This window comes from Fonsecaea multimorphosa, assembly GCF_000836435.1.
Source record: "Fonsecaea multimorphosa CBS 102226 unplaced genomic scaffold supercont1.7, whole genome shotgun sequence".
In the NCBI taxonomy this organism is placed as follows: Eukaryota; Fungi; Ascomycota; class Eurotiomycetes; order Chaetothyriales; family Herpotrichiellaceae; genus Fonsecaea; species Fonsecaea multimorphosa.
Window position 1 is genome coordinate 1,176,398 of NW_015971641.1, and position 25,379 is coordinate 1,201,776.

General features: G+C 53.4%; 10 protein-coding genes across 10 annotated transcripts; 3 read left to right on the forward strand and 7 right to left on the reverse strand.

The window, feature by feature from the left end:
* Positions 1-113: 113 nt before the first annotated feature.
* Z520_04662 (uncharacterized protein) lies at positions 114-1,794 on the reverse strand (the record flags this gene model as incomplete). The annotated part of the gene is made up of 4 exons (XM_016775166.1): positions 114-968; positions 1,032-1,099; positions 1,154-1,252; positions 1,326-1,794. The coding sequence occupies 4 exons, from the start codon at positions 1,792-1,794 to the stop codon at positions 114-116; spliced, it is 1,491 nt and encodes a 496-aa protein (XP_016634146.1).
* Positions 1,795-2,811: 1,017 nt separating this feature from the next.
* On the reverse strand, positions 2,812-3,417 carry Z520_04663 (uncharacterized protein; the record flags this gene model as incomplete). The annotated part of the gene is made up of 1 exon (XM_016775167.1): positions 2,812-3,417. One exon carries the CDS (start codon positions 3,415-3,417, stop codon positions 2,812-2,814), a length of 606 nt encoding a protein of 201 aa, XP_016634147.1.
* Positions 3,418-3,775: 358 nt separating this feature from the next.
* Z520_04664 (uncharacterized protein) lies at positions 3,776-5,278 on the reverse strand (the record flags this gene model as incomplete). Its single annotated transcript, XM_016775168.1, has 5 exons — positions 3,776-4,117; positions 4,172-4,578; positions 4,641-4,743; positions 4,793-5,169; positions 5,221-5,278. The coding sequence occupies 5 exons, from the start codon at positions 5,276-5,278 to the stop codon at positions 3,776-3,778; spliced, it is 1,287 nt and encodes a 428-aa protein (XP_016634148.1).
* A 1,677-nt stretch (positions 5,279-6,955) lies between these two features.
* Positions 6,956-8,886, reverse strand: Z520_04665 (uncharacterized protein; the record flags this gene model as incomplete). The annotated part of the gene is made up of 2 exons (XM_016775169.1): positions 6,956-8,632; positions 8,851-8,886. 2 exons carry the CDS (start codon positions 8,884-8,886, stop codon positions 6,956-6,958), a joined length of 1,713 nt encoding a protein of 570 aa, XP_016634149.1.
* An 822-nt stretch (positions 8,887-9,708) lies between these two features.
* Z520_04666 (uncharacterized protein) lies at positions 9,709-10,533 on the reverse strand (the record flags this gene model as incomplete). The annotated part of the gene is made up of 2 exons (XM_016775170.1): positions 9,709-9,872; positions 9,936-10,533. 2 exons carry the CDS (start codon positions 10,531-10,533, stop codon positions 9,709-9,711), a joined length of 762 nt encoding a protein of 253 aa, XP_016634150.1.
* Positions 10,534-12,228: 1,695 nt separating this feature from the next.
* Z520_04667 (uncharacterized protein) lies at positions 12,229-14,577 on the forward strand (the record flags this gene model as incomplete). The annotated part of the gene is made up of 1 exon (XM_016775171.1): positions 12,229-14,577. The coding sequence occupies one exon, from the start codon at positions 12,229-12,231 to the stop codon at positions 14,575-14,577; it is 2,349 nt and encodes a 782-aa protein (XP_016634151.1).
* An 858-nt stretch (positions 14,578-15,435) lies between these two features.
* Z520_04668 (uncharacterized protein) lies at positions 15,436-16,567 on the reverse strand (the record flags this gene model as incomplete). Its single annotated transcript, XM_016775172.1, has 2 exons — positions 15,436-15,563; positions 15,622-16,567. 2 exons carry the CDS (start codon positions 16,565-16,567, stop codon positions 15,436-15,438), a joined length of 1,074 nt encoding a protein of 357 aa, XP_016634152.1.
* An 890-nt stretch (positions 16,568-17,457) lies between these two features.
* Positions 17,458-19,269, forward strand: Z520_04669 (uncharacterized protein; the record flags this gene model as incomplete). Its single annotated transcript, XM_016775173.1, has 1 exon — positions 17,458-19,269. The coding sequence occupies one exon, from the start codon at positions 17,458-17,460 to the stop codon at positions 19,267-19,269; it is 1,812 nt and encodes a 603-aa protein (XP_016634153.1).
* A 564-nt stretch (positions 19,270-19,833) lies between these two features.
* On the forward strand, positions 19,834-21,464 carry Z520_04670 (uncharacterized protein; the record flags this gene model as incomplete). Its single annotated transcript, XM_016775174.1, has 2 exons — positions 19,834-21,222; positions 21,321-21,464. The coding sequence occupies 2 exons, from the start codon at positions 19,834-19,836 to the stop codon at positions 21,462-21,464; spliced, it is 1,533 nt and encodes a 510-aa protein (XP_016634154.1).
* A 442-nt stretch (positions 21,465-21,906) lies between these two features.
* Z520_04671 (uncharacterized protein) lies at positions 21,907-24,867 on the reverse strand (the record flags this gene model as incomplete). The annotated part of the gene is made up of 1 exon (XM_016775175.1): positions 21,907-24,867. The coding sequence occupies one exon, from the start codon at positions 24,865-24,867 to the stop codon at positions 21,907-21,909; it is 2,961 nt and encodes a 986-aa protein (XP_016634155.1).
* Between the last annotated feature and the right edge of the window lie 512 nt (positions 24,868-25,379).

Genomic DNA, 25,379 nt, shown 5'->3' on the forward strand with positions numbered 1-25,379 from the left:
CCACTCATCGCCTAAACCTCCGAGCGATTCCTCGTGGTCGATTGTTTCTTCATGCATCATGCATGATGACTTCATTTCGATGCCGACCAAGATCGCCGTGCTCCAGGGCCTCTTCAAAATGTGATCTGAAACCTTTCCCTTACCCGCCCGCCGAAATAATAAAACAATAGCGGACTCGGCGCTATCAAGACCGCAAGAAACCCGAAGCAGCTGATCCCCCATCCATAGCCCAGCTTTTCGAACAGGAGCGGCGCCACCAGTGGCACCCCACCGCCTACCAGACTCCGAAATACAGACCCTCCTGCAATGGCTGAGGCAGCGTACGTCGAGAACGAATCAATGTAATAGTTTTGGACCGTATTGAAGACCACCACTTGACCCACCCCATAGAAGTACGTTGCCGCGATGCTCGCAAGCCAATGGACGCGGAACTGGACGGTCCACGCGAACCAGAAGAGACTCACTGGGATCAGGACGCTGCCCACGTTGGCGAGAGGTAAGCGGTACTCAGGGAGCGCCTTGCCGCCATGCTTCTCCGTCAGTCTGTTGAAGACCGTATCGATGCGTGGTACGAGGAATCGGACCGAGGTCAGAAACCCCAGTCCTGGTCCCAGGTATAAGAGGCCAATTTGCTCCGAGTTGAAGTTGTAGGGCGGTTCAGAGTAGATGCTCTGCATATTTGTGTAGATACTGTACGTGGTGCCAAAGATCAGAGCTTGATACATACTCATGATCAGCACAATTGGCTGGACAAAGATGACGAAGGGCCGTTTCATGCTCGCCAGGAGCTTTTTGGAGAGTGGTCTCTCGTCTTCGCCGTCGAAGTAGTATCTCGTCTTCTTCCCCAGACCTTGGGACTCTTCTTGGGCAAGCTCGGCTTTGCGGCGACCTAGAAGGACCGGGGCATAAGTCTCCTTGAGGAAGAAGTAGCCGATTGCTGTATTGATGGCACAGACAATTGTGAGAAACTGTCACCACACCGAGCGTTAGTCAGCTCCATTCCATTTGTTGTCATGTTTTGCCAAACTCACCCAGTATATCCATCTCCACCCCAAGCGACTGACGATGACACCTCCAAACAATGGCCCAAGTGTCGGTCCTGGTATGCTGTCAGCGACGTCACGAACTCCACGAACGATCCTTCTATCCTCACCTAAAAGAGGCCCAAGGAGGTACCATCCAAAGGTACCCGCCCGTTCAGACGGATCGTACATGTCCGAAATCGTTCCGCCTCCATTGGCTATCCCGACACCTGCAGCACTCTCATCAGCACCCTTTCCCACTATGCAACGAGCCCCTCGCCGCCCCGATGATCGTTGACTCACTACCAAAGAAGCCCGAAACCGTCCTCATGGCAATCAGCGTCTGGATATTCGGACTCAACGCCGACGCGGCCTGGAGAACCGTGAAGACGGCAAAACAAGCGATATACAGCGCCCGGCGTCCAAAATCCTCGGACAAGGGTGCCCAGACCAAGGGTCCCAGGCCCAAGGTGATGACAAACCCCGTGGTCGTGGCGATGACGCTCTGCTCATTGGTGTCCAAATCCTCGGCGATCTGGGTGATGCCGGGGGTGAACATGGAAGAGGCCAAGGGGCTCAGGATAGCCATCAGCGAGATGATGCCCACGTTGATGAGCTTCTTGCGGCCGTTCCAGGCCTTTGGGTTCTCTTCGTCGTCTTCCCCAAACTGGATCTGGCGGGGCTCATCGTGACTGCATTGGCTGGCGCTGTCGACGTCTCCATCGGGACGAAGGAGAGGTCGTTCCTCGTCATCTTCGCGTGGTGGAGGCATCTTCTGTTCCTGGGTCTAGGAGCGATGCAGGAACTGCGGCTATGGCTGCTGGCATTTGCAATCTGGACCGAGTAAAAAAAAAAGGGCGAGGTGTCACGGTTCATGTTTGGGACGAAATAGACTTTTGGGCCTTTGGCCGCCCGATCTGTCACCTGGATCGATGACGCCTATCGAGCACCCGTTTCAACTTTCGGCGCCTTAACGGACCTCGATCCCGTTCGCCGGGCGCTGGCGCTTCGATTTCGATCGCCGAAGAATGCCATTTCCCCGCAAAATCCCCTCCCATAAGAATCGCGCCAAAGATGGGAATTTCACTCCACCATGGATTCTCTTTACGGCGTTTGCTGCATGATCAACACTATCTAGGTACCCTAGTACCCTGCTATCATAACCACAGTAGCTCCAACACATCAGAATCTTCGAGGCTTCGTACTAATCCGGCCACACCACTCTCATTAGGAGTCTTCATGTGACCCACAGCCAAAGGATCTGTATTGGAGTGGACGTTGATTCGTATATTTACCGACCAGTAGATCTCCAGGGTATATATCTAGATACCTAGGTAGGTATATATCGAGGAGCTACTTTGCCTCGAATCGGGAGGCAAAAACAATGTGCTTCACGAAATATGGTGCAATGCTTTTGGAGATTTGAAAATACATGCGTTGAATCAAAGCTGGATGATTGTACATTTGCAGGTCGTGAACCTGCAGTTTTGGGGAGATGTGACTGCTGCGTCGCGGTTGGTGATGGAATTTCGTACCAGGGACGTTTCCCGTCCGAGTATCCCTTTGAGACGAGGCAGATTTGCTCTGAATGGGTCCCCGGAGAGGTCTGGATTCAGTTCATGGCTTCCACCGCTCCGTGGCACCGACAACAGCGTGTCGCGGTGGTGCAGGTGAAGACGTTGGGTGTGATCCAATAGCCTCTTCCTCGACATCCTCAGATGTGCCTGACATCCCACAGGCTCTTCTGTCACCATGAAATAATAGTATACCCCTTTCCTTGTGGTCCTGTTCACCTCTCTTGACCCCGGTCATTCGTCTGCGACGGTCTTGGTCCTTTGGCCTCCTTCCTTGCCAGCACCGTCGCCATCCACTCCTCAAACTCTTCCTCTGCTTCTTTCTCCGACTTGCCCGCCCCGTCAATGCCCAGTCCACCTCTTAACTTCCTCCGCGCCTCGGCCAAGCTATTAATGTCGAGATACCACAACGCTCCGCCCGTGGCCATCATCGACAGACTGAGGACGTTGATCGTCGCAATGTTCAATGCCTCGACGGCCTCCATCGCCCCGTTCACTTTTTTCGCTTGTTCTGCCTGGTGTGCGGGAGCATTGGCATAGAAGGCCGGGTTGGAGGCCAGCCGTTTTCGCGCGAGGCTTCTTCGGGTGACGAGGAGGGAGAAAGCGAAAAACACGGCGCCGGCTCCAAAGATGAGTTTATTCCTGCTCAAGCGCTCGCTCTGAGTGGGTTGCTGTGTGGTGATGGATTTGGGTGCTTCAACAGTAGTAGGCTCGGCCGGTTTTACGGGTTCCTCAAGGACGCGTTTCTCAGCAGCAGGCTGACTGGCCGGAGGAGGCACTGGGTTCTTTGACGACGTGAACCATGAGGTGAACCACGACATTCTGGCAGGAGTATGGCTGGATGCCTGGAAAAGAAGTCGTCTTGGGCCTTTACTGGCAAGAAAAGAAAAAAAAGTTGAGCCGGAGATCAATGCGCATGCCCGCAGCTTGGGGGGTGATGCACGTGACGAATCTGGGAGCCGAAATATCAGTCGGGGCTTGCGTTTCTCTACAATAAAGTCTCCACGTTTCGATATATTGCTCGCTCGTCTCATCGAGGAGTCCAACGCAACACATACATGGCCATCCAATCTGCCCATCATTATGATTGTGCTTCGCCCCACATCTCAATTATGGGCAGCCACCTATTCAGCAAGACCTGCCTGCTCCTCATAATTGATGATCCACATGCAACTGTTCTTATTCCTTTTCACTTTGCTCAGGGTTGACGTGCTCGACCGTATCCTGATGAACAACTCCGTGCTTTTCCATGTCTCCACCAGTGGACGGTTGTGGGACACCAGCTTCGGTGGCGATTCTGTGCATACCGTGATTACCGTGCTCGTCGACGATGAGTTCGTGGGTGCGATGATCGACGTGCAGGTCTTCGGCATAGACGACGACTTCGTCTCCGAACAGTTTCGCCATCTCTTCGAGGGGGATATTCTTCGTCTCAGGAAGATAGAAGTATGCGAAGAACGCACCCAGGCCCGAAATGACAATGAAGACTAGATAGAACTTCCAGCCAATGTTGTTAAAAGCCTGCCGACCTCAATTCAGTAATGACCAAAGCCCGAACACGAAAAGAACACTTACCGTTGCTGCAACTTGCAGATAGACCAAGTCGGTCAGTGCAATGACACTAATACTAAGAGCCAAGCCCTTCGCTCTCAGATGGTTGGGAAAGAGTTCCGAATAGAAGACGACACCAGCCACATCGATGCCGATGCTATACACGGCCAAAAACAAATACGCCGCCGCGACGCCCATTCGAAGACCGGCCTTGTTGGTCGCTTCTTCAGCGAAGGAGCTAACCATTGCAGCTTCGAGAATGAGTGAAACGCAGCAGCCAGCGACACCCATGACAAGCAGAGGCTCGCGGCCCGTCCAGTCCATGATGAGAGCTCCCACCAGGTTGCCAACGATACCGACAGTGATCCAGCCACACTGGAAGATCAGCTGGTACAAGGTATCGTAGCCTAGGGCGGCGTAGATGGTTGGACCTGTGCCCAGTCAGCATTTCATATCCACAAGCAAGCAGGGCAGGTCTCGAACGCAAACTTACCGTAGTTGTTCAAAACCAACACGCCCGTTGACTGGCCAATGAAAGCAAAGCCCATAACCATGATTGTGCGCTTGCGGTAGCTGGGTCGGCGGATCATTTCAATCTGTGAAGATCAGCGCCCTTGCACCGAATGAAAGCACGTAGTTACTGACCCAGCCCGGTTCCATTGTCCGATCCAACTCAGCTTGCTTGGACATCTGGTAGAATTCACCACGAGCGAATTCTTGATCGGGGTCATTCTTCGATGCATGCAACTTGAAGACGACGTCCCTCGCTTCATCGATCTTCCCCTTCATAAGGAGATACCGTGGGGATTCTGGGATGACGAGGCAGACGAGCATCATCATCACCGGCCAAATGAGTGCAATTCCCAGTGGTGCTCGCCATTGTGTTTGTGGGTCATCCACATAATAAAAGGCGAGACCCATATAGCTGGCAAGAGCATAGCCCAATGCAATATTGACGCCGTTCATGCCCACCATGAGGCCACGCAGGCCTGGAGGTGCCAACTCTGCAGAGTAATACGGGGCTTGATCTGGTCAGCAGTGGAGGCGAAGACAGAACAGAGGCTAATACATACTGACTGCTAGATAACCCCAGCTCCCACCCCCCGCGAAGAGGCGGGCAACAATAAACATAGTGGCATTTCTGCTACCGCAAAGCAGCGCACCTCCGAGCAGCGAGAGAAAGCAACACCAGTGGAATCCTGCCTTGCGGCCCCGTCTGCCGGTGGCGATCAGCAACCAATGTACCTGCAGTAGATTGGTTGTATCCAAACAGCTTCGTGAATATAGTGTCAAACATGGACTGCAGGAGGTATTGTTTGTTCCAGTCTTTGTGAAAGGTTATGCACGCAGGGGTCAGACACCGATCGTCAAGAGGTTGATGCTCGCATGTGTAGCTATAAGTATGCCTGTCGCTATCAAATTAGCGGCAGCAAAGCACCAAACAAATGACTGCGAGTAATTAGTATCCAAAGTGACCCAGAGTTACGTCTCGTATTAGCACATTTCGATCTGCTCAGCCCGAGCTTCTGGACTCATTGTGGTATGGAAGCCTCCGATCTCGACGCCTTTGGCCTGGATGACAGTCATATGCACAAGAGGCTCCGATGGAAAGAGCAGGCGATGTAAAAATGGAAGAGCATGCCGTCTGGGGGAAGTGTGTCAGATGCCGGTGTGCAGCACCAGAAAGCACCAATATCTCTTTGTCAACGCCAGCGGTCTAGTGATACCAAGAGTCCGGCCCCTCCAGTGATGCAGGTGTCGACGAAGAAGACTGGAGATGAGATATGTAAGCTGGTGGTGTGAAAGGATGAAGGTCACGAAAGGTCTGAGATCCGAGGCTCAAGCAATTGTTGTTCAAGTTCAAGTTGATGGGCAGTGCCGCCAAGATTTCACGACTGGCAGCTTCAACAAGTTTATTCCACGAGGTACTCTTACTCGTAGGCCCTCGCGGATAAGCTGACTCCCAGACACAATGCTTAAAGGTACCTAGTGAAACAGATGCTCCATTGCTGTCAGTGATTGATGGATTTTTGATACATTGCGATCGTCTGCCACGCTCAAGGAGCCATGGAAAAGCACCAGCTATCGCCGCAGCCACGACCACACAGCCCAAGAAGCCCGTGCAGTGATGTTTCTGTCATTCAAGAAAAAGCCTTCCCGTTCAAAGGGAGGGAACCAACCGTCACTTATGCAACGTCGCGTGCATACCCGCAACGCCAGCAACGCCGGAGCCTCGCTTACCCAGCCTTCGCCCCGGCGCAAACCCACATGGCTCGGATGGGTCCGCCAAAAGGGGACACAAGACGCCCGAAAGGAGAAAACACACCCCTACTTCCATCTCCCAGCAAATGTATGTCAGAACTTTTATTTCAAGGCTTATTCTTCCTTCGAGCACGGGTGCCATAACCTTGTGGAAGTGATGGATGCGAGAGGAGGGGTCGGGCACGCCAATAAGATGTGAGAAGAGGGCATGGGCTGCAAAAGATTGATGTCAGACAAGGAGACAAAATAAGGGCTATCAGTCCAGGCCTCCCAAGTGTTCCTTGAGCTCAGGTGTACGAGGAGGCATTGTGCACTTTGAGTCTGTCTGTGCTCGGGCTTGCGGCCATTGGCAACAGCCGCATCCATTCATGGTGTTTGCGGCGCGATAAAATACATCAGTACGAAAAACATGTCGTGCTTCGTGTTGCATTGACGTGGTAAGCTTTTAACAAGGTGATGCCTTCCGACCCTAAAAGTCCAGATAGTAAATCTTCGTCCTTCCTGCTCTCAGAGATTATCGAGGCCTGGAAACCAATGCTGTGCCCTTCAAGTTGCCCATATTCTTTGATTGAATGCTAGCGGTTGGAACAAATTGTGGCCGTCACCCTGAGCGTCGCAGAATTGCTTCAGGATACACTTCCAATCGTGTTCGGTTGAGCTACCGTTAGTTGGAAACAAATAGATCTTCTGTATCCGTTCCATTTGACTACGGATCCAGGCCACTTGGCCCTTTCTGAGCTTTGCCACCAACGGCCCTGGTCTCACGCGCGACATCGTCATGGTGCGAGCCTTGAGAAATCCGGCCAGAGGTACCATGATGAACCAGCCACCGATCGCCGCAGCAGCGCGCACATGGTCTTCCATCGTCATCTGGACCTCGTTGCCGAATGGGTCGACATAACTCGCCAGGCGCCGGAGCTCTGCAGGCACGTGAGGATATTCTCTGTGCTCATCGGGGTATGCAGGTGTTGTTCGGTTGCCTAGATGGAATGGCACCGATGCACAGAACCGATCGACAATTTCTTGAATTCGCACGTCAAGATCAGGCTCGATTTGGGGGTCGACGGCAATGCCCAGCTCCGTAAGCCCCTCCGAGCATCTTGTAATCAAACGGATTGCTCCAAGTTGAGAACTCCGAGCAGCATTGGTGATATGAGAGACTGCGAGCGAGGAGTATACGTCGCACATGCCTTCATAAAGTCCAGCGTCGCGGATGGAAGGATGTAGTTCGGATGCCGGAATAGATACAGGTCGCCATGAATTGGGGAGGGCGTCCATCCATGCTTGCAGTCTCTTTTCAAGGGCCAGCGCCCTCTCCAAAATGACCTGATAGAACTCGACTAAGGTGAAGCCAGCGACTTCAGGACCGTCGCGAGCCAAAACAAGCAAGTCCGCTAATTCCACGTTCAAAAGGTCAAGCTTCGCAGAAGGGAGAACTGCAGTGTCGTCACTTAGGAGTTCCGGATCCAGTTCCACCCGTCTGCCAAACTGCAACGAATAATTGATATGGCGACTTCTCATGGCATTGAAGAGCCTCTGAGAGAGCGGAGTAGTGAAACTATGTTTCCCCCTATGCTTGAGCAAAGCTACCGCACCTTGCTGATGGGTGCCGGTGTCGACAAAGTGTACAAAGCGCCGATTGAGGGAGTCATAAAAGTCCAGCATGAATACAGTGGCGAGCGTCTCATCTGACTTGGATTCGATGGGATCTTGCAGCGAGGACTTCAGGATACTCACGGCCTTGGCGTATGCTTCGCGGGCACGATAAGAATCAGCGTATCGATTTATCCACATGGAAGTGACGTTGATGGCGGCGGCATTGATTGCTTCCGCCAGCCCCGAGTTGGGGTCGGTGTTCAGGTATATAGGAAGGATGTGTTCGATGAAGATATTAGTACTCGGATCCCGGGGAATGTTGACATAGTTGGTGAAGAAGTAACAAATTGATTCCATCTCGAAATTGCGAGATGGCCTGGTGAGGAGAGCAAGGCTTAGGTCCAGAGTTGGATCGAGATGATTCGGCGACGGCGTGTTTGTGACGGTGAGAAAGCTGTCCGGGGAATCGCTGGCAGGACTATGGACCTTCTTTTGCCGCTTCGGGGCACTTTTATGAGAGGTAAGGAAAGTCTCATCCTTATGGACTGCGTCAAAGAAGTCCCGATATCCAGGGCAAGGATGTTTCCTCTTGACGCAATTGCCGCAGTGAGGGCGTTTCTCATCACACTGGATCGATCAGCATCATATTGAGCAACAGGGCCGACGCCGCTCGGATGTACCTTGACACGGCGTTTCCTACACGCGTGACATCCTTTGCTGGGGCCTTTATAAACCATCTCGTTTCCTCGGCAGATTTCGCCAATTATACATGCGCAAAGGTGGAATAATCAGAAGGACGTCTGAAGTTGTTTCCTCAACGCTGGGACGGGACCTTTAAGCCAAACCTGAGCACTCGAATCTGATAGAATAAGGCTGCCCATGGTTACCTAGGTATGCAGGAATAATCCAAAAGCAAGTTTGCTGTCGGCATTCTATACCTCACTGGGCTGCTGAATCAACCAGACTTGCCCGAACGGCACCGAGAAGGTTTCTTTCCTCCGACGGTCAAATGGAGGCTGTGCCCCCCTGGAAATCCACACTTGGTCTTACTGATGATTAGGGGTGCTCGGTTATGCTTCGTCTAGTGATTAAAAGAGGATGGTGTCCTAAGCTGAACTCCCGCGTAAAGGGAAAACGCATCATGCGCGGCAATTGTGGCTGGCGAGGCAAGAATGACGACAATGGCGGGCTGTTAGATAGGCCATTTGGTGTGCAATACGAGGTCTCAGGCATAAATTCTCGTATGGCACCACAGAGGAGAATAATGCTCAGGGCGCTCGTATTATTCACGGTCCCGTGCAAGCCGGATACGCTGGCGGCATTACCCGCCAGCCCTTCAATTGGTCTTGGTAACCTCTGTAACTTTCCTTTCCAAAAAATTAATGGAATTATAATGGGTCGCCTTTGGGTGTCATCCCAGCGCACCCAGTCATGAAGCCCAAAGAGCGTTCAGCCAGGATCGTGATGGACTTCCTCCTTCCCCTCATTTGCGCCCCTGGCAACCATGTCCATGTTCTCTCTCCACGCTTATACACCCGATCGATTCTATGGGCTGGCATTGGATGCCTTATGCGTTACCTACATGATTGAGCTCGGCAAATACTGTGGCACGGATGCAGTATGACCGGGTCTATTTCAAAAGGAAATCAAATTATCCCAACTTTGGCTATTTTCTATCTTGTTCGATCTATCAAATCCCGAGCTCACCAAGGCAGCTGAACACCATTTTGATCCCAGAACTTTCCGCTGTACGTGGCCTTGTCGGCCTTGTCGAATACTGAGATCAGGCCACTCACAGAATCCTCCAATTTGACTGGAACATCTTCCGGCTTCATACCTGCGAACTCGGCGGCCGTGTTACCCATGTCTATTTCAATCTCAAGTCAGCATGATTGTTTTGGGGGAAGATAGCGTTGTACGGGAAACATACTTGTCTGAACCCAACCGGGCTGCATGGCAACAACAGCAATCCGATCCTCTTCGCGGTGAATGCGGCTTACAGCCCAGTTCGCCGCTGCCTTTGACATGCCGTACGCGATCACTGGCATGGGATAGTGGTCTTGAAGACCGTTACTGCCGATGCTGGAGGAGATGATGAAGAACTTGGGCGTCTGCTTAGAGGCGTTCAATAGTTCTTGGGTGCCCTGGTAGAGCAATATCGGGGCCAAAGTGTTGATCTGCAAGTGCTCCATGATGGTCTCTGCGGAAGCTTCTTTGGCAGGACCGAAGTGTTTTAAGATGCCTGCATTCGCTACCACGACATCGAGGGCGGAAATGTTGTGGACTGACTTGAGGTAGTCGGCAAGCTCAACCGCCGCTGTCTTTGATGAGGCGTCGTACTTGGCGACAATGATCTTGCTGCCAGCACCAACGGGCAAGGAAGTCAGAGCTCTGGCGGCTCCAGAATCAGGCCCATCTCGGATGGCAGCAATGGCTAGTGTGTTAGGGCGAGCGGCGTACGTGGCAAGCAACCCTTTGCCGATGCCGGACTTGCTTCCAGTCACCAGAACGGTATTGGTGTAAGACATGATGGCTCTGTGAATGTGGTGTTGGCTTGATGAGGACGAGAATAAGGATTTGGTCAGGCTGTTGAAATTGCTTAGGTGTCTGGCTGGCGTTGTCTTCTGATGATGGACAGACAGTTCTTCCCGCACAGGAATGCCTCTCTTATATACTTACGAGTTCTGCATCTTTGCAATCTGTATGGTGCCGTGCTGGGCGCGTCAATTCTGTCTCTTTCCACATTATCTCAGCGGGCGCGTATATTCTGCAGAGGCAGATGCTTTCCCAATGGAGAGCTTGGTCAACTGCGGCCGTGGTGTTGTTGTAGGTTTGATGACACAGCACAAGAATAACAACGATGCACTCGAGATGTCCGGCAAGAGAACAATAGCCATACCCGTCTAGAAGGGAAGACTTTGAAGCGGAGCCATGTTCTTCCACTCCTCGAATGCTTCATTATCGAGAACTCGCTGGAGGCTGACCAACCAGTGACGTCGGCGTTGTTTGATTGGTAGAGATTTCGTTTCCAGATTGGGACAGTGGTCGCCTCCTCTTGTCTGGTGCGTTGCTCCAATTAGGGTCCTCGCGGGATTATTGCACTGCATACTCGGTACTTGTTGGTCCAAGGATTAAGTGCGACCATTTTCAAGCCGGTCGTCGCTCCTATCATGTTCCAGGAGGTCGTTGATTACGTCTCGTACTTCTTAGTGCTCTCTGCAATTCTTGAAGTGTCTCATTGCAGCCGATCAAGATCTGTGCTAGATCAGCCTTCCGCTGTTGGTCGAGGTTGGACTAATTTCGCAGGTCGTCTACATTACGGAGAACAATTGCGAGGCTCCGAACTCTGATAAGACTATTAATCGACAGGCAGTGATTTTGGTTGAGAAGTTTTACTCTTGTCTAACAGCTTTAAACGTCTTCGGTGCGTCCGCCCTAGACCATCTGCTAAATCAACGACGGCAGGGAAATCGCCTATCCCACTCAAAACTCACCATGAAATATTTTGTTTCAAAATCTCGAGAAGGAGGCCCAGAGGAGATCTGGAAATAGCATGTTCTTGGGATCATCGGAAACGACACATTGCTTTGAATGCTTCTAGAGCTGAACTGCACCCCGCAGCGGGTTATCGAAAAGGGAACTACAGATGTTGTGAAGACGGCGAGAATCCTCTTGGTCGCAACTCCATTGGCAAAGAACGAGAATGAGAGAAGCTAGCCGGTTCAACTTCTATTAAACGGGCTCGGAAGTCGATCAACAAAAGTCGTTTGACGCAGCCAGTTTTACGTCGGAATAAGTATTCCCCGATGTACCGAGGAAGAAGCGCCAAGGCTCAAAGCAGCAGATAAATTCTGTACGTGGCTCCGTCAAATGTACCGAAGGTAGCGAAATCAACAACCTGTCCCACTCACGCTGCTGAACCCAGGCGACAGCTTCTCTTCTTGACCGCGGCCCTAATAATAGCACAACTGGGATCCGGCACCAGATCTCTTGTCAAGGTCACCCTGTTCGATCTCACAACTTCGTAAAGAGAGGGGCGACTTCTCCAATTTTTACCGGCCGTCTCAATTATCGCAAAACGAGGCCGCGATCTGTGAGTTGAGCTTCCTCTGCTTATCGCTCTGTGAGATCTGACTATTCTTGAAGTTTTAGGTGTGCCCTAGGAACCTGCATGAGTGCGCTTATTCTGGGGCTCCTCCCGTGCGGTCTTTAAGAGCAGGAAAATGCAGAAGTTGCGACATGTCTCTAGGCACGCGCGGTCCCGCTACCTGAGCACGACAACCCCCTATCGAGCCGAAGCCTTCCACGCGCAGCTTGAGGATCCTTCTATATCGCCTTTCCTCACCTCTCTGAAAAGACAACCGAAGACTCCGCAGACCTTGACGGAAAAAATCGTACAACGTTATGCCGTCGGTCTACCAGAAGGAAAGCTCGTTAGGGCTGGCGACTACGTCAGTCTTGTACCGTCCTATTGTATGACACACGATAATTCGCGGCCCGTCGCCGGCAAGTTTATGTCTATGGGAGCCTCGAAGATTTATAACAACAAGCAGATTGTTATGACCTTGGATCACGATATTCAGAATAGAACCGAGTCGAATCTTAAAAAATACCAACAAATAGAGGAGTTTGCAAAGACGCACGGTATTGACTTTTATCCAGCAGGGCGGGGAATCGGTCATCAGATCATGGTTGAAGAAGGATATGCATGGCCAGGCACACTTGTTGTGGCGTCGGATAGCCATTCAAACACTTATGGTGGTGTCAACTGTCTCGGTACGCCTATCGTGCGTTCAGATGCCGCGAGTGTGTTTGCCACAGGTCGCACGTGGTGGCAGATCCCGCCCATTGCGCGGGTGACATTCACGGGGACGCTGCCGGTCGGCGTGACGGGTAAGGACGTCATTGTCGCATTGTGCGGCCTATTTAACAACGATGAGGTGCTTAACCACGCTATCGAGTTCACCGGTTCAGAGGAGACCATGGCCAGTTTGCTTGTGGACAGCCGGCTAACCATCGCAAACATGTCGACCGAATGGGGAGCACTCGCCGGTCTGTTCCCGCTCGACCAGACGCTGGAGCGCTGGCTGCGGTACAAGGCTACGGAGGCGGCGATGCTGGATACTCGAACAACCCGACAACGCATCACCCACGAGAAGGTGGACGAGCTGCTCGCGAACCGCCTCACTGCCGATCGCGACGCTGTGTACGCTAAGCAGCTCTACCTCAATCTCTCCACACTCTCGCCTTACATCTCCGGCCCCAACTCCGTCAAGGTCGTAAAGCCTCTAAATGAGCTCGCGCCGCAGAGAATCAAAATCGATCGCGCATATCTTGTCTCTTGCACCAACTCGCGCGCGTCAGATCTCGCCGCCGCCGCCAAAGTCTTCAAAGACGCGGCCAAAGCGAACTCCGGTATCGTACCAAAGATTGCTGATGGCGTGCAATTCTATATCGCCGCGGCTTCCGCTCCGGAGCAGGAAGCCGCTGAAGCCGCGGGCGATTGGCAAGCCATGCTCGACGCCGGTGCGCAGCCGCTGCCTGCCGGATGCGCGATGTGCATTGGGCTCGGAACCGGCCTGCTAGAACCAGGCGAAGTCGGGATCAGCGCCAGCAACCGCAACTTCAAAGGGCGAATGGGCTCGCGGGATGCGCAGGCCTATCTCGCAAGTCCCGAGGTCGTGGCCGCCAGCGCCCTAAGCGGCGTCATCTCCGGCCCTGACGCGTACCAGGTGCCGACAGACTGGTCTGGCGTGGAGCACGGGTTCGGCACGGGGATGCCGCACACGACCGAGCACGAGCTCGGCAACCTATTGCAGCAGATGGAATCACTGATCGAGCGGGCGGATTCGGCCGCAAATGCTTCGGAGGCGGCTGTCGAAATCCTGCCGGGCTTCCCTGAGCGGATCAGCGGCGAGATTGTCTTCTGCGACGCCGACAACATCAATACTGATGGGATCTACCCCGGTAAGCTCACGTACCAGGATGACGTGTCCAAGGAAGACATGGCGCGCGCGTGTATGCAAAACTACGATCCCGAGTTCAATAACATCGCCAAACCCAAGGACATCTTGGTGGCAGGTCGGAGCTTCGGCGTTGGCTCGTCGAGAGAACAGGCGGCGACAGCGATTCTTGCCAAGGGGATCCCCCTCGTCGTCGCCAGTAGCTTCAGCAATATCTTCGCGCGCAACAGCATCAACAACGCGCTCATAGGGTTGGAAGTGCCGCGCCTTGTCGAGCGCCTGAGGTCTCACTTCTCCTCTGAGTCTGCCTCTACCTCTTCCTCCTCCTCCTCGTCTAATCCCATAGTCCCTGAATCCACCGCGAACGAAGAGTTAGTCGACGCCGCGCCACCGGCTCCTGTCACACCCTACGAGAGGCAGCTGACGCGCCGCACCGGCTGGACGCTGACGTGGGACGTGGCGCGCAGCGTCGTGGAAGTGCAGGAAGGGCCCGGCGGCGCGGTGTGGACGGAGCGCGTGGGCGAGCTGCCAGCGAACGTGCAGGCGATTATTGCTGCTGGTGGACTCGAGGGGTGGGTGAAGGCTGAGCTGAGGAAGGCGGACAACTAAGTTGGCGCCGTAAACCTACTCGTTACACTCCATCACGAGCCCCTTCAGCAGCTTTTCGGACGACCTTGCAACCTCGGGACCGTCGTCCTGGGCCAGCTGAGCACATTCCGCGAGAGACTTCTCCCTTGCTCTCTTCACCTCCAGATCGTCTCCTGACGCGCAAAACCTTCGCTTCCTCTGCGGAGCCATTACGTGGTCGTTTAGGGGCCCCGATACAGGACTGGCGTTCGTTGGGGACGGGAAGATACAAACTCTTCCGCACAATACTGTACTGTAGAAGCGCCGAAAAACAAGTTAGAGACACGGTGAGCGAGAAAGGACCTTCGGAAAGCAACTACAGGTGCTTCTCTGCGTCTACCCACGACCGACCCTCGCAAGTACCTCTAGAGGATTGTCCTCGTTTGAGAAAGTCGAATACCGATCAAAGAAGCTTGTGAACTAGTCCACGCTCTGCCTTTTCCTCGCCAGCGACTAGGCTTATAGCGGTCGTTGATGGTAAAAAAAAGCCATCATTGCTGATATACCATGGGTGGCCGTCATTGATAGTATGTATTGCATCTCCTTTTAAGATCAGCGGCGCTCTGAACGATATCACTACCACCCTCCCTCCTCTTCCTCAGCTCCTGCCCAGTGAACAACTACCCCTTGGGATACAGTGACGTTTACTCGAAATTTGCTCAACCTTGACATCATAAACACCCCGACTCGGCATTTTCCTTCTCGTGACCAGGACATGCCATGAATTGTCACGAGAATAGCAGCGCCGATCACTGAAATATCTCCATGCAGATTTCGGATCCCCAAGATCTCGTTGGATTCCTTCCCATAATGATATGCCATCTTGACACGAACGGCCAATTAGATCCCGTGAGACACCATGAGAGCATATCTTCCCACTATGAAATCCGAGAAGAAGAGAAAAATAATCTCCGCAATGATTTTGGAGGACGACCAAGGCCCATCGAGACCCTCGAATATCCAATCGCCTTGGCTTCAGTATTTTGCGATCGTCGGACAATACAATTTGACCATTTTCAAGAATACGTATCCGTGTAATTTTGTAGGGGTGCGAGGAATTGGTCGTATCAATCACAGAAAGGAATGTCGGGAACCAGAAATTGGGACGTACTGAGCTTGGCTCATCCGTGGACAGGTAAATTGGCTGCGGCTGCTCGAGTTTTATGCTCGAGTCGATAAGAACCACTTCGGTTAATCGTTTTCGGTAGTAGCAGCCTGTCTCACTGTCCAAATGCACGTGTATTCCAACCCATTTTCCATTCCGTTGGCAGTTCAGAACAGCAACTGTAGACAGATCGAGCTGCAGGAGAGGCAGCGAAACAGAAAGACCAAGATTTGTCACCGTCAAGAGCGACGACAAGAGAGGACCAGCGGACGCTTTGACATTGTCATTCGAGACGATAGCCGTGTCTGTCCGATGCTTCAAGAAGGCTTTGGGGGACGAAGTCAGGACACCACAAGGTTCTGATGGTAAGGGCCCGTAGCGGGTGTCGTGACGAGGATGCCGAATCTTCCACGCGAAAATGGACAGATCTCCGGAGTTGACCATAATTTGCATCTGGAGGCGTCGAAATGCCTTTGTCATGCCCTCGCCATACAACAGCGGCATATTGACGTCGAAAATGCCCATTAAGCAGTATGCCCCATCTTCGTCCTTGGTTGTCGTCCTGCTGGCTGCCCAGGACATTCTCTCCGCAATACTCTCGGTCCATACACTTCTAGGGTGAGTCAGAGCTTCGTATGATATTGCCGTTATTTTTGCAATCTTGTCCAACAGGCTTCCCTTGGTCCCAATAAAAGACCAGCTCTTGTCGTAGAACTCCACGGTCGTGGGTGCGATCAGCTCCTGGAGAGTCCATCCTCTTGTGAACCATTTACTGCTCGCAAAGCCATGTGGAATTTGTGACTTTGAAAGAGCGACATCATCCAGATATGCATAACACACGTGAGCCTGGGAATACCAGCCAAACATGCTGTTAATAGCTTCCTGTAGCTCGGATGAGCTGCGTTTGTCGATACAACAGGTATCTATCCAAGCGTAGCCGAGCCCATCAGCCGCAGCTTGCACACAACAACTCTTGATTTTGAAATATCCATACTTTTTTTGGCACTCTGGTGTTCCAATCTCTTCAAATGATACTTCACCGGAGGTCCAGGTATGGGAAAGAATAGCGTAAGCGGGTGGAATGGAGGGGAAATAACACAGTTGGAGGCTGCTAGTATCAAGTAACCACATTGCCCCAGAGGAATTATGTGAAGGCTAAGGTTTGGCAGGGAGGAACAGTAACATAAGCATTGCGCAGCATGATAAGTAAGTTCTATCAGAACGGGCGCCTACCTTGGGGCTGTGTCAGGGAGTCGCATATTGGGGGGGGGGGGGGCTGTAACAGGACCGACCGCTTTTTGGCCCTCTGCGACCGGGGGGGCTTGCCATTGCTGACGAGGCTGAAGTTTGCACTGTCACAGAAGGACTACCGCGAAGCAAGTAGAGAAGGAGAGTGTAGTCAAGGCAGGTGGAAGGAGGGAGGCGGCCATGGTTATCTCAGACTTCAGCAGACGAACAGTTGGTAGGGACCTTCCTAGGTAAGTAAATACGAGGTAATAATATGGATGCAGGGTGGACGTCGCTGCAGACGCAGCCTTCCGGAGCCTTGATCAGCGCACGAGCCTCGGCCAAGTTGCCTAACGTGAGGAATTTCTACAGCCCGGCTAAGGGGGCCTTTCGCCATGGACTTGTACCCTGATGGTTCCAGATGGTTCAACTCCCATCATACTTAGGTATGCACACCGTAGTCGAGTTGAATGATCTCGACTCTCAGGCATTACCCAAAATGATCTTGAGATAACAAAAGGAGGCGCAAAATGGCGCCACAACCTTCATCCACCCCCGACACCTCGAGCGCTGCGGCCACCCCAACCCCTTCACCTGCGCCCTCCCCCATACCTCCCCCGGTACCTGTCGAGACTCATCCCAACCGAGGCAAACCACAGGCTAATCGAATCGCCCCTGATCCCAATCGTCTTGCCCCCGAAGATGCCTACAAGACTTTCTCCCCGCCGCGACTACGACCGGTTCCAGAGATCAGTGGTTCTGCGGCCGCAAATGCTGCCGCTGCCGCTCTCCGACCAGCAGTTGCGTCTCTGCGGGCGCCGCCTGCAATCCCGCCAGTCGCTGCGCGGCTAGCCGAAGAAAGACGACGGGCAGCCAGCAAGAGACGGAAGCAACCCCATGTGTGGAAGAAATTACTATGGATTAAACAGCATGGATTCCCAGACAACTATACGGATACCGAGACCTTTCTGGACCATCTACAGAGGAACCCTCGTCTGAGACCATATGATTTCTGGCCGTTGGTGGCAAACTCGGCCGTTATTGTGCAACACGTATGCTCTGTGGCCATCTTCATTTGCGCATATGCCGGAATCTACCAGGGCCGTCTGTCCCCAGTCTCGGTGGTGACGTGTGGCACGGTTTTGACGGTGGGTGGGTGGATTGTGTGGGACCATTGGATGGGTCAGCAGGAAGCAGAAGAGTTGGCGGCTCTGCACAAGGCAAACCGGCTTTCAGTCGACGTCGATGACGGTTCAAGTACCAGCTCTGGAGGCTCTTCCAAGATCCAGATGAATGGGAATGGGCATGTTGGCAATGGACATGTGAACGGCACCCTGGGCGGAAGAGGCGTTGGTCTGAAACTGTCGACCACGAACCTCGGAGTCAAGGATCACGAATCGAAGTTCCCTGGGAAACATGCTCAATCCCTGTCCAAGTCATCCTTCCAGTCGATTTCTCCCATCGATCCATTAGGCGATGGCTCAGTGGAACCATTTCCCGACCTGCGACCGACGACGTCTCGACCACAAGTGCCTCAATCGCCCAGCATAGTGTACAGTCCAACGACGCTTCCGGCGACGATATCCCCCCGAAACCAAGCGCGACTCAAAACGCTCAAATCTGCTTCCTTGATCTACTTTGCACTGTTGGGCCTTTCGCCGATTCTCAAGTCGCTCACGAGATCGACATCATCCGACTCCATCTGGGCGCTGGCGACATGGCTTCTGATCATCAACATATTCTTTTTCGACTATGGAAGTCTCTACCTACCCAAAAAGCCCGAAAATGCGGGGCGTGGTCCTGGAATATCCAACGCCACACCCACGGATCCGTCACCACCTCAATTGAGCAATACTTTCCGGCCGCCTCCATTTCCCTCGTCTCTGTCAACCAATGCAGCCTTGATGGCCAGTACGGTACTTGCTTCGCGGCTGATGACAACCACGGCGGTGTTCAGCCTGACTCTGTTTTCGATTCAAGTGTTTGGACTATTTCCGGTGTTCCGGCGGCATCTCCATTACAAATCATTTAAGCTGCACTTGCTTCTCACGTTCGGGCTAGTCGCAATGTCCACCTGCGGCCTGGGACTGATCCTGTCTAAATCCTACACACATACATATGGCAACTGCGGGCTCTGCTGGGGCTGGATCTGGCATGTGATTCTGCGGAGCACGATCGGGTTTGTGGTCGGAGGGTGCAGCACAGCATTTGTCATGGGCGGATGTTCGTGGTGGTTGATTGGATTGCAGCGGTACAAGAACGTGGTGATTGGGCCCTGGGATCCAGCCAAACCCGTCCTTGCGGGCGGTGTTTATGGAAGAAGTAGGACTGGGACGGACTGAGCTGTGATCACTGAATTGACAGCCTTGAAGGGGGATTAGGTTCCCATGGAAAAGGCCAACGTGGTACAGTCCGTCCCGGTATCGGATCCGCGCTCGTGATGGAGCAGTGGCCTCGACTATTGCCGGAATCGGAGAAGCCTGGACTCACAGTCTCGAGACGAAGATGTTTCGGTGTGATGGCCCCGTTTCGGGGTTTCGAGAACGCCGCTCGCCCACACCTCATTTCTCCAACATCGGAAGAGGGGTTTTTTCGGGACGCCAAAGAGCGCATGGGAAGCAGTAAGATAGACACACACCACGCCCAAGAGGCAAATCGAGCACCAACTGCGGGGTCGACGCCAATGATGATGATGATCCAGTGTTTGGGCCTCGGGGTTAAGCTGTTGATGATATTACTACCTAGTATATTACAAAACAACCACGTCCCTCGCGGGTCTACTCCCTTTCCCATAAACCCCCGCGTGAGTTGTGTCGTTCCAACGCTGTATGCTGTCGACTTGAATCATCACCTCCCAACCGCGTAGCCAAACGACTCATCTTATACTCCCCCCGAGGTCAACAGCCATGGCACCCAGCCTCCCCTTCTCACTAAAAGACCCGGACCTGCTGCGCCAGGACTCGTACGTGCACGGCGAGTGGGTGCAGGCCAAGAGCGGCAAGCGCTTCGACATTGTCGACCCGGGCTCAGACAAGACCTTTGCCTCGTGCCCGGACAATGCAGTCGAGGACGTCGACGCGGCGATCCAGTCGTCGTACAAGGCGTTCCAGGAGTACAAGGTGCTGAACCCGCGCAAACGGGCGCAACTGCTGATGAAATGGCACGACCTCATCACGGCCAACAAGGACGACCTGGCGCAGATCCTGACGTACGAGACGGGCAAGCCGCTGGCCGAGAGCGTCGGCGAGCTCGACTACTCGCTGGGCTTCACGTGGTGGTTCGCGGGCGAGGCGGAACGCATCCAGGGATCGGTGTTTACTCCCTCAGCGCCGAACCGACGGACGTTTGTGATCAAGCAGCCCATCGGCGTCGCGGTGGCGCTCGTGCCCTGGAACTTCCCCATCGCCATGATCCTGCGGAAGGCCGGCGCGGCGTTCGCGGCCGGTTGCACCATGGTGGTCAAACCGTCCCCGGAGACGCCCCTGACCTGCCTGAGCCTGGCGTACCTGGCGACCAAGGCCGGGTTCGCTCCGGGCGTGTTCAACGTCCTGACCACCAGTCTCGAGAACACGCCGTCGCTCAGCGAGGCCATGTGCGTGCACCCGCTGACCAAGAAGGTGACATTCACGGGATCCACGCGCGTAGGCAAGATCGTTGCGGGACTGTGCGCCAAGAACCTGAAAAAATGCACCCTCGAGCTGGGCGGCAACTGTCCGTTCATCGTCTTCGACGACGCCGACCTCGAACAGGCCCTCGCGCAGTTCATGGCCCTGAAATGGCGCCACGCGGGCCAGGCCTGCATCTCGGCCAACCGCCTGTACGTGCAGTCCGGGGTGTACGAGAAATTCACGCAGATGCTGGTCGAAAAGACAAAAACCCTCAAGGTCGGCCACGGCGCCGAAAAGGGCACCACCATGGGTCCCGTCACCACCCCTCGAGGTCTCGCCAAGGCACAAGAACAGGCCGCCGACGCGGTCAAGCACGGCGCCAGGCTTTTGTTGGGCACGGGCAAGGCGCACAAGGGCTCCACGGCGGACGAGGGCGCGGGCGCCGGAAAGGGCGTCGGCGGATACTTCATGGACCCGACCATCCTGGCCGACATGAATGAGGAGATGCTGCTCGCCAAAGAGGAGACGTTCGCGCCCGTCACGGGTATCTTCAAGTTCGAGAAGGAAGAAGAGGCCGTGAGGTGGGCCAACGACACGTCCATGGGCCTGGCCAGTTATGCGTTTACAAAGAACGTGGATCGTCTGTGGAGGATGCTGGAGAACTTGGAGGCCGGTATGATTGGATTGGTAAGTTCATCTTCTCTCTTTTTCCCCCCTCCCCACACCCTTTGTTTTCTCTTCTACTCTTTCATCTCTTCCTTCCTAACCTCTCTTTCCTCGTATAGAACACCGGCAACTCCTCCGCCGCAGAGTCCCCCTTCGGCGGCATCAAGGAGAGCGGCTACGGCAAGGAGTCCGGCAAGGACGTCGCCGTCAACGAGTACCTGATCTCCAAGACGGGCACTTTCACTATTGATGGGCAGTATTAGGACCTCCCGACAAAACTCTTGCAGACGGGAGCGGACAGGACAGAGCAAAGGGGTGAGAGGGTGGGAGTGGAGGAAAGCTTGAAACATCCTTTTTGGGTGTGAGTGGGACCGGGTTGAGGATATTTATTTGAGAGAGGAGGGAGGAGCAGAGAGAGACTGGCTGAGTATGATACTGTTCATGGCCAGGAGTGTAGTGAGACCGTGTATAAGAGAATGGATTCATTCCCACTGCGGTACTTGGTACATTCGAATCACGCAATGACATACATAACATGCAATGTGTACGATTGTAACTTGCATTGAGAATCCATAGCTAAGCAATGCTATGCTATCTATCAATCTCTTGCTGTCACCACGATCCTAACGACTTGGTATGTCTCGCTTCCGATTGCAAAAAGCAGATTAGATGTTATCAGCCTGTCTCAAACTCCCAATCCCCTCATCAATACCGGGCCATCAACCACAACCGTCTCTTCTCATCACCAAAGCCCCTCAACTTGGCCATCACACTCTCCGAGATGGCAATATAGTCGTCAACGACCGCATACCCCAGAGACCGTCGTAAGACTTTGTCCCGGTCCAAGGCTTTGAGACTCTTCTCCAATGTGTTAGGCAGTTGCGTGGTAATGCCGAGTTTCTGCCTTTCCTCCTCGCCGATTCCTGTCGGGTCTCCGGTACAATCCCCGTGCTGAAGTTTGAGATCTTGGCGAAGACCATGGAGTCCCGAGGCCAGGAGAGCGGCCATGGACAGATAAGAGTTACCCATGCCATCAACCGTCTTGAGCTCGAAGTGCCCAGGTCCACATTTCCGCAAGGGGACTTCCTTGTTCTGCGTTCCCCAGCATACATACTCTCCACCTGCCCAGATTCCAGCATTGACGCGTTGATACGACTCCTCAAACGGCAACAAGAACGCTATCAGTGCTGGGAGATGTTCCAAAACGCCCGCGAGGAAGGGTGCTTCATACTTTTCGACCGTATCACCGGGTCCGTTGATGCTGAAATGCGCATGATTGGCGCTGCCCGGGCTGAACGAATAGGGACGTGGATAGCACGTTGCTTTCAGGCCGTGCTTCTTGGCGACATTGCGAATAACATCTTTGGCCTTGAACAAGACGTCGACGGCCTTTACCGGTTCAAAGGCTGGTAAGGGAAACTCCCATTGTCCCGGTGCGGCTTCAGAATGGAATTGGGAAAGGTGAATGTCGAGATCGGCCAGATGTTCAACGATTTCTTCAATAATCGGTAACATATCGAGCTGTTGATATGTCATGTTTGACCACGAATGAACCATATGCAACGGCTCGAATTCCACAAAATCGGATTTTGTTTCGTTCAGAACCGGCTTCATGAAGATGATCTCGAGTTCGAAGCCCATCAGCATGGAGATGTTGAACTCTGACTTGAGAGCGTCAGCTTGAGACTGAAGCAGCCAGCGAGGACAGCGGTCGAAGTGCTCAACAAGGGGTACTTGCTCCGAGTCTGCCATCCACCATGTCTGAACAGTGGCGGACGGAGATGAGATACCCTTGTTCAACGAGAGGGTCGACAGGTCTGGAATCATGAGAAATTGGCCGGTAGCCGAGCATCCGGTTGCAGGGTAGTCGTCCTGCATCAATCGCGTCAGCGCAGTCGTACAACAGAGAGCTTTTCCTGTTGACAGCTGCTTTTTGAATTGTTGGACGCTCATCATGCGGTTACGAAGAGTGCCAGTGTAGTCCAGATATTGAACCCACATCCACTTGATGCCCGGATTTGTTTGCATAAAGGCATCAAAAATGGTCACATTCTGCGCAAAGATAGCAGTGGAGTTTTGACCTGAAGGCGCACTTGCACTCCCAGACCGGAGAGGGAGCGAAAGAGTCGACGATGACAGAGACGCGGCGTTCAGAGATGCCCCGGGTCGTGCTGCAGCAGCTGCAGTTGCTGATGACGACGCACCTCCCGCAGTAGTCGCGACAGCCGTGCTCGCGTATGATTTGAAAGAGGGAGCTTTCGAACCACCATTCACAAGCGTACGCATGCTGTCTACGGCTTCTCTGCCACAAGCTCGGAGCAGCTCGGGATATTTGCGCTCTTCGTCAAGCTTGTAGAGTAGATTTGAGTTCCAGAACATAATATCGACAGCGATGTCGATGGCCTGAGCGACGGTCACATCACCCGCAGCAATATAGGAAGTAAGCAATCTCTCAAGCGCTTCTCTGAAGTGCTTGTTGGCCAGCCAGTATGTCTCGGGATAGAAGTGTCCGTCCGTGCTCCACAGAATCTTAGAGCTTGGTGTCAGCTCGAGCGCCTGTCGTAGCACAGACTCCTCGCCTTCACGAGAGAGCATGGGAAACGCTTCTCCGATATCGAGCCAAGCGTTGGAATAGTTGGCTGCGAGGTAACCTGCCTCCCTGGTGTATGGGTACGACGAATGAAGGATGACAAAGTCGACCTGGGGGAATGCTTCGATTAGGGGCTGCATATACGCCGGATTTGCTTTGACCAAGTCGATATCTGTGTCACCGAGACCGGTGTGGAACTGGAAGGGCAGGTTCTCGCCGTCTGTGTCTACAAGCTTTTCCAGCACGTCACAGACAGCGACAACCAAGAAGTCATTGACCTCCTTTTGCTGGATGCGATACCTGTGATCGCGGACAGCCTTCTGCAGGAATTCATGAAACGACTGTAACAGAGATGATTCGGTCAGAGACTGATGAGGCCGAAAGTTCTTCCTGCTCTCGAGGCCGATGTCCAGACCCGAACGATAGCAGATGACTGACTTGAAGCCCCGGACATCTGGATCGTTGGCCAGCGTGCGAATCTGATTTCTGAAGACGGTATTGAAGCGGACCAAGAAGCTCTCTGTCTGGCTGATATCCCAATCGGCGTCCAGACCGACCCTCATAAAGCCCGCTGCGTGAGCGAGATGTTCAAGCAGCTCCGCTGCAACGGCTTCGATCCTCACGATCCTTGACACTGTGGGCACAAACTGTCTGTGCCACTTAAAAGAATGGATAATCTCGGGCGAGAGTCCATCGTCCATCATGATCGCATGTGTTCCCTCAAAGCATTTTTTGATCAGACCGGGATAGTCTCTGCGCACCCACTCATATCGGGCAGCCTTGACATCCTGGAGCGTTTCTGGGCACTGGTAGAATTCTGCCAGGTGTTTGATTCCGCGCATGTGAGAGAGGCTGGTGTGGACATGATCCGTCAGAGCGTGTCCCTGAGCTTCTGAAGTGATGCACTCAAAAGGATATTCCGCGCTGCCATAGGCATGTTCTTCGGTGAGCATGTTGTGGGCATGGTTGTCAATGACGGGGAATGTCTGAATGATCTGTTGCAGGTCCTCGATGCCCGCAGTTTCGAGATCGCGCACTCGGTGCAGGGTAGGATAGAGCTCTGGCTGAGGTGCCATGGCTGATAAGGTGGTAGGTGAACAGACTGCTGGGCACGAGATATGAGGAAGTCTGTCAAGATCAGAAGACTATCGGTGCCGAAGAGGTATTTTAACTGACCTGGGAAGGAATAGCTAGTGACTGATAGGAAAGCTGCCACCAGTGCTCAACTCCGATAGAGCGAGCCTTGATAGACTTTGAATGGTAGCCGATATAGGTCCACGCGTGCCGCGTTCTGTCTTTTGAGCTCAAGGACGACTTCACTGCTCACGTCAGAGAACACGAACATGCGCATTCGAGTAATCAAGTAAAGCAGGACGCCTATGAGACAATTGTCAGCGGCAATACGATTGAGATAGAAGAGGTATATGAGAAATGCGCAACCGTTTGTCGAGAGCGCGCCTCCTATTTTCCCCTTCGACCATAACCATCATCACCCCCACCACAAACGGAACCACAAACGGATGGGGCTCTGATCCCCAAGCTCAGCAAGCTGGCGACTCGGAGCTTTGCCGGAAAGAAGGCTGTGTTG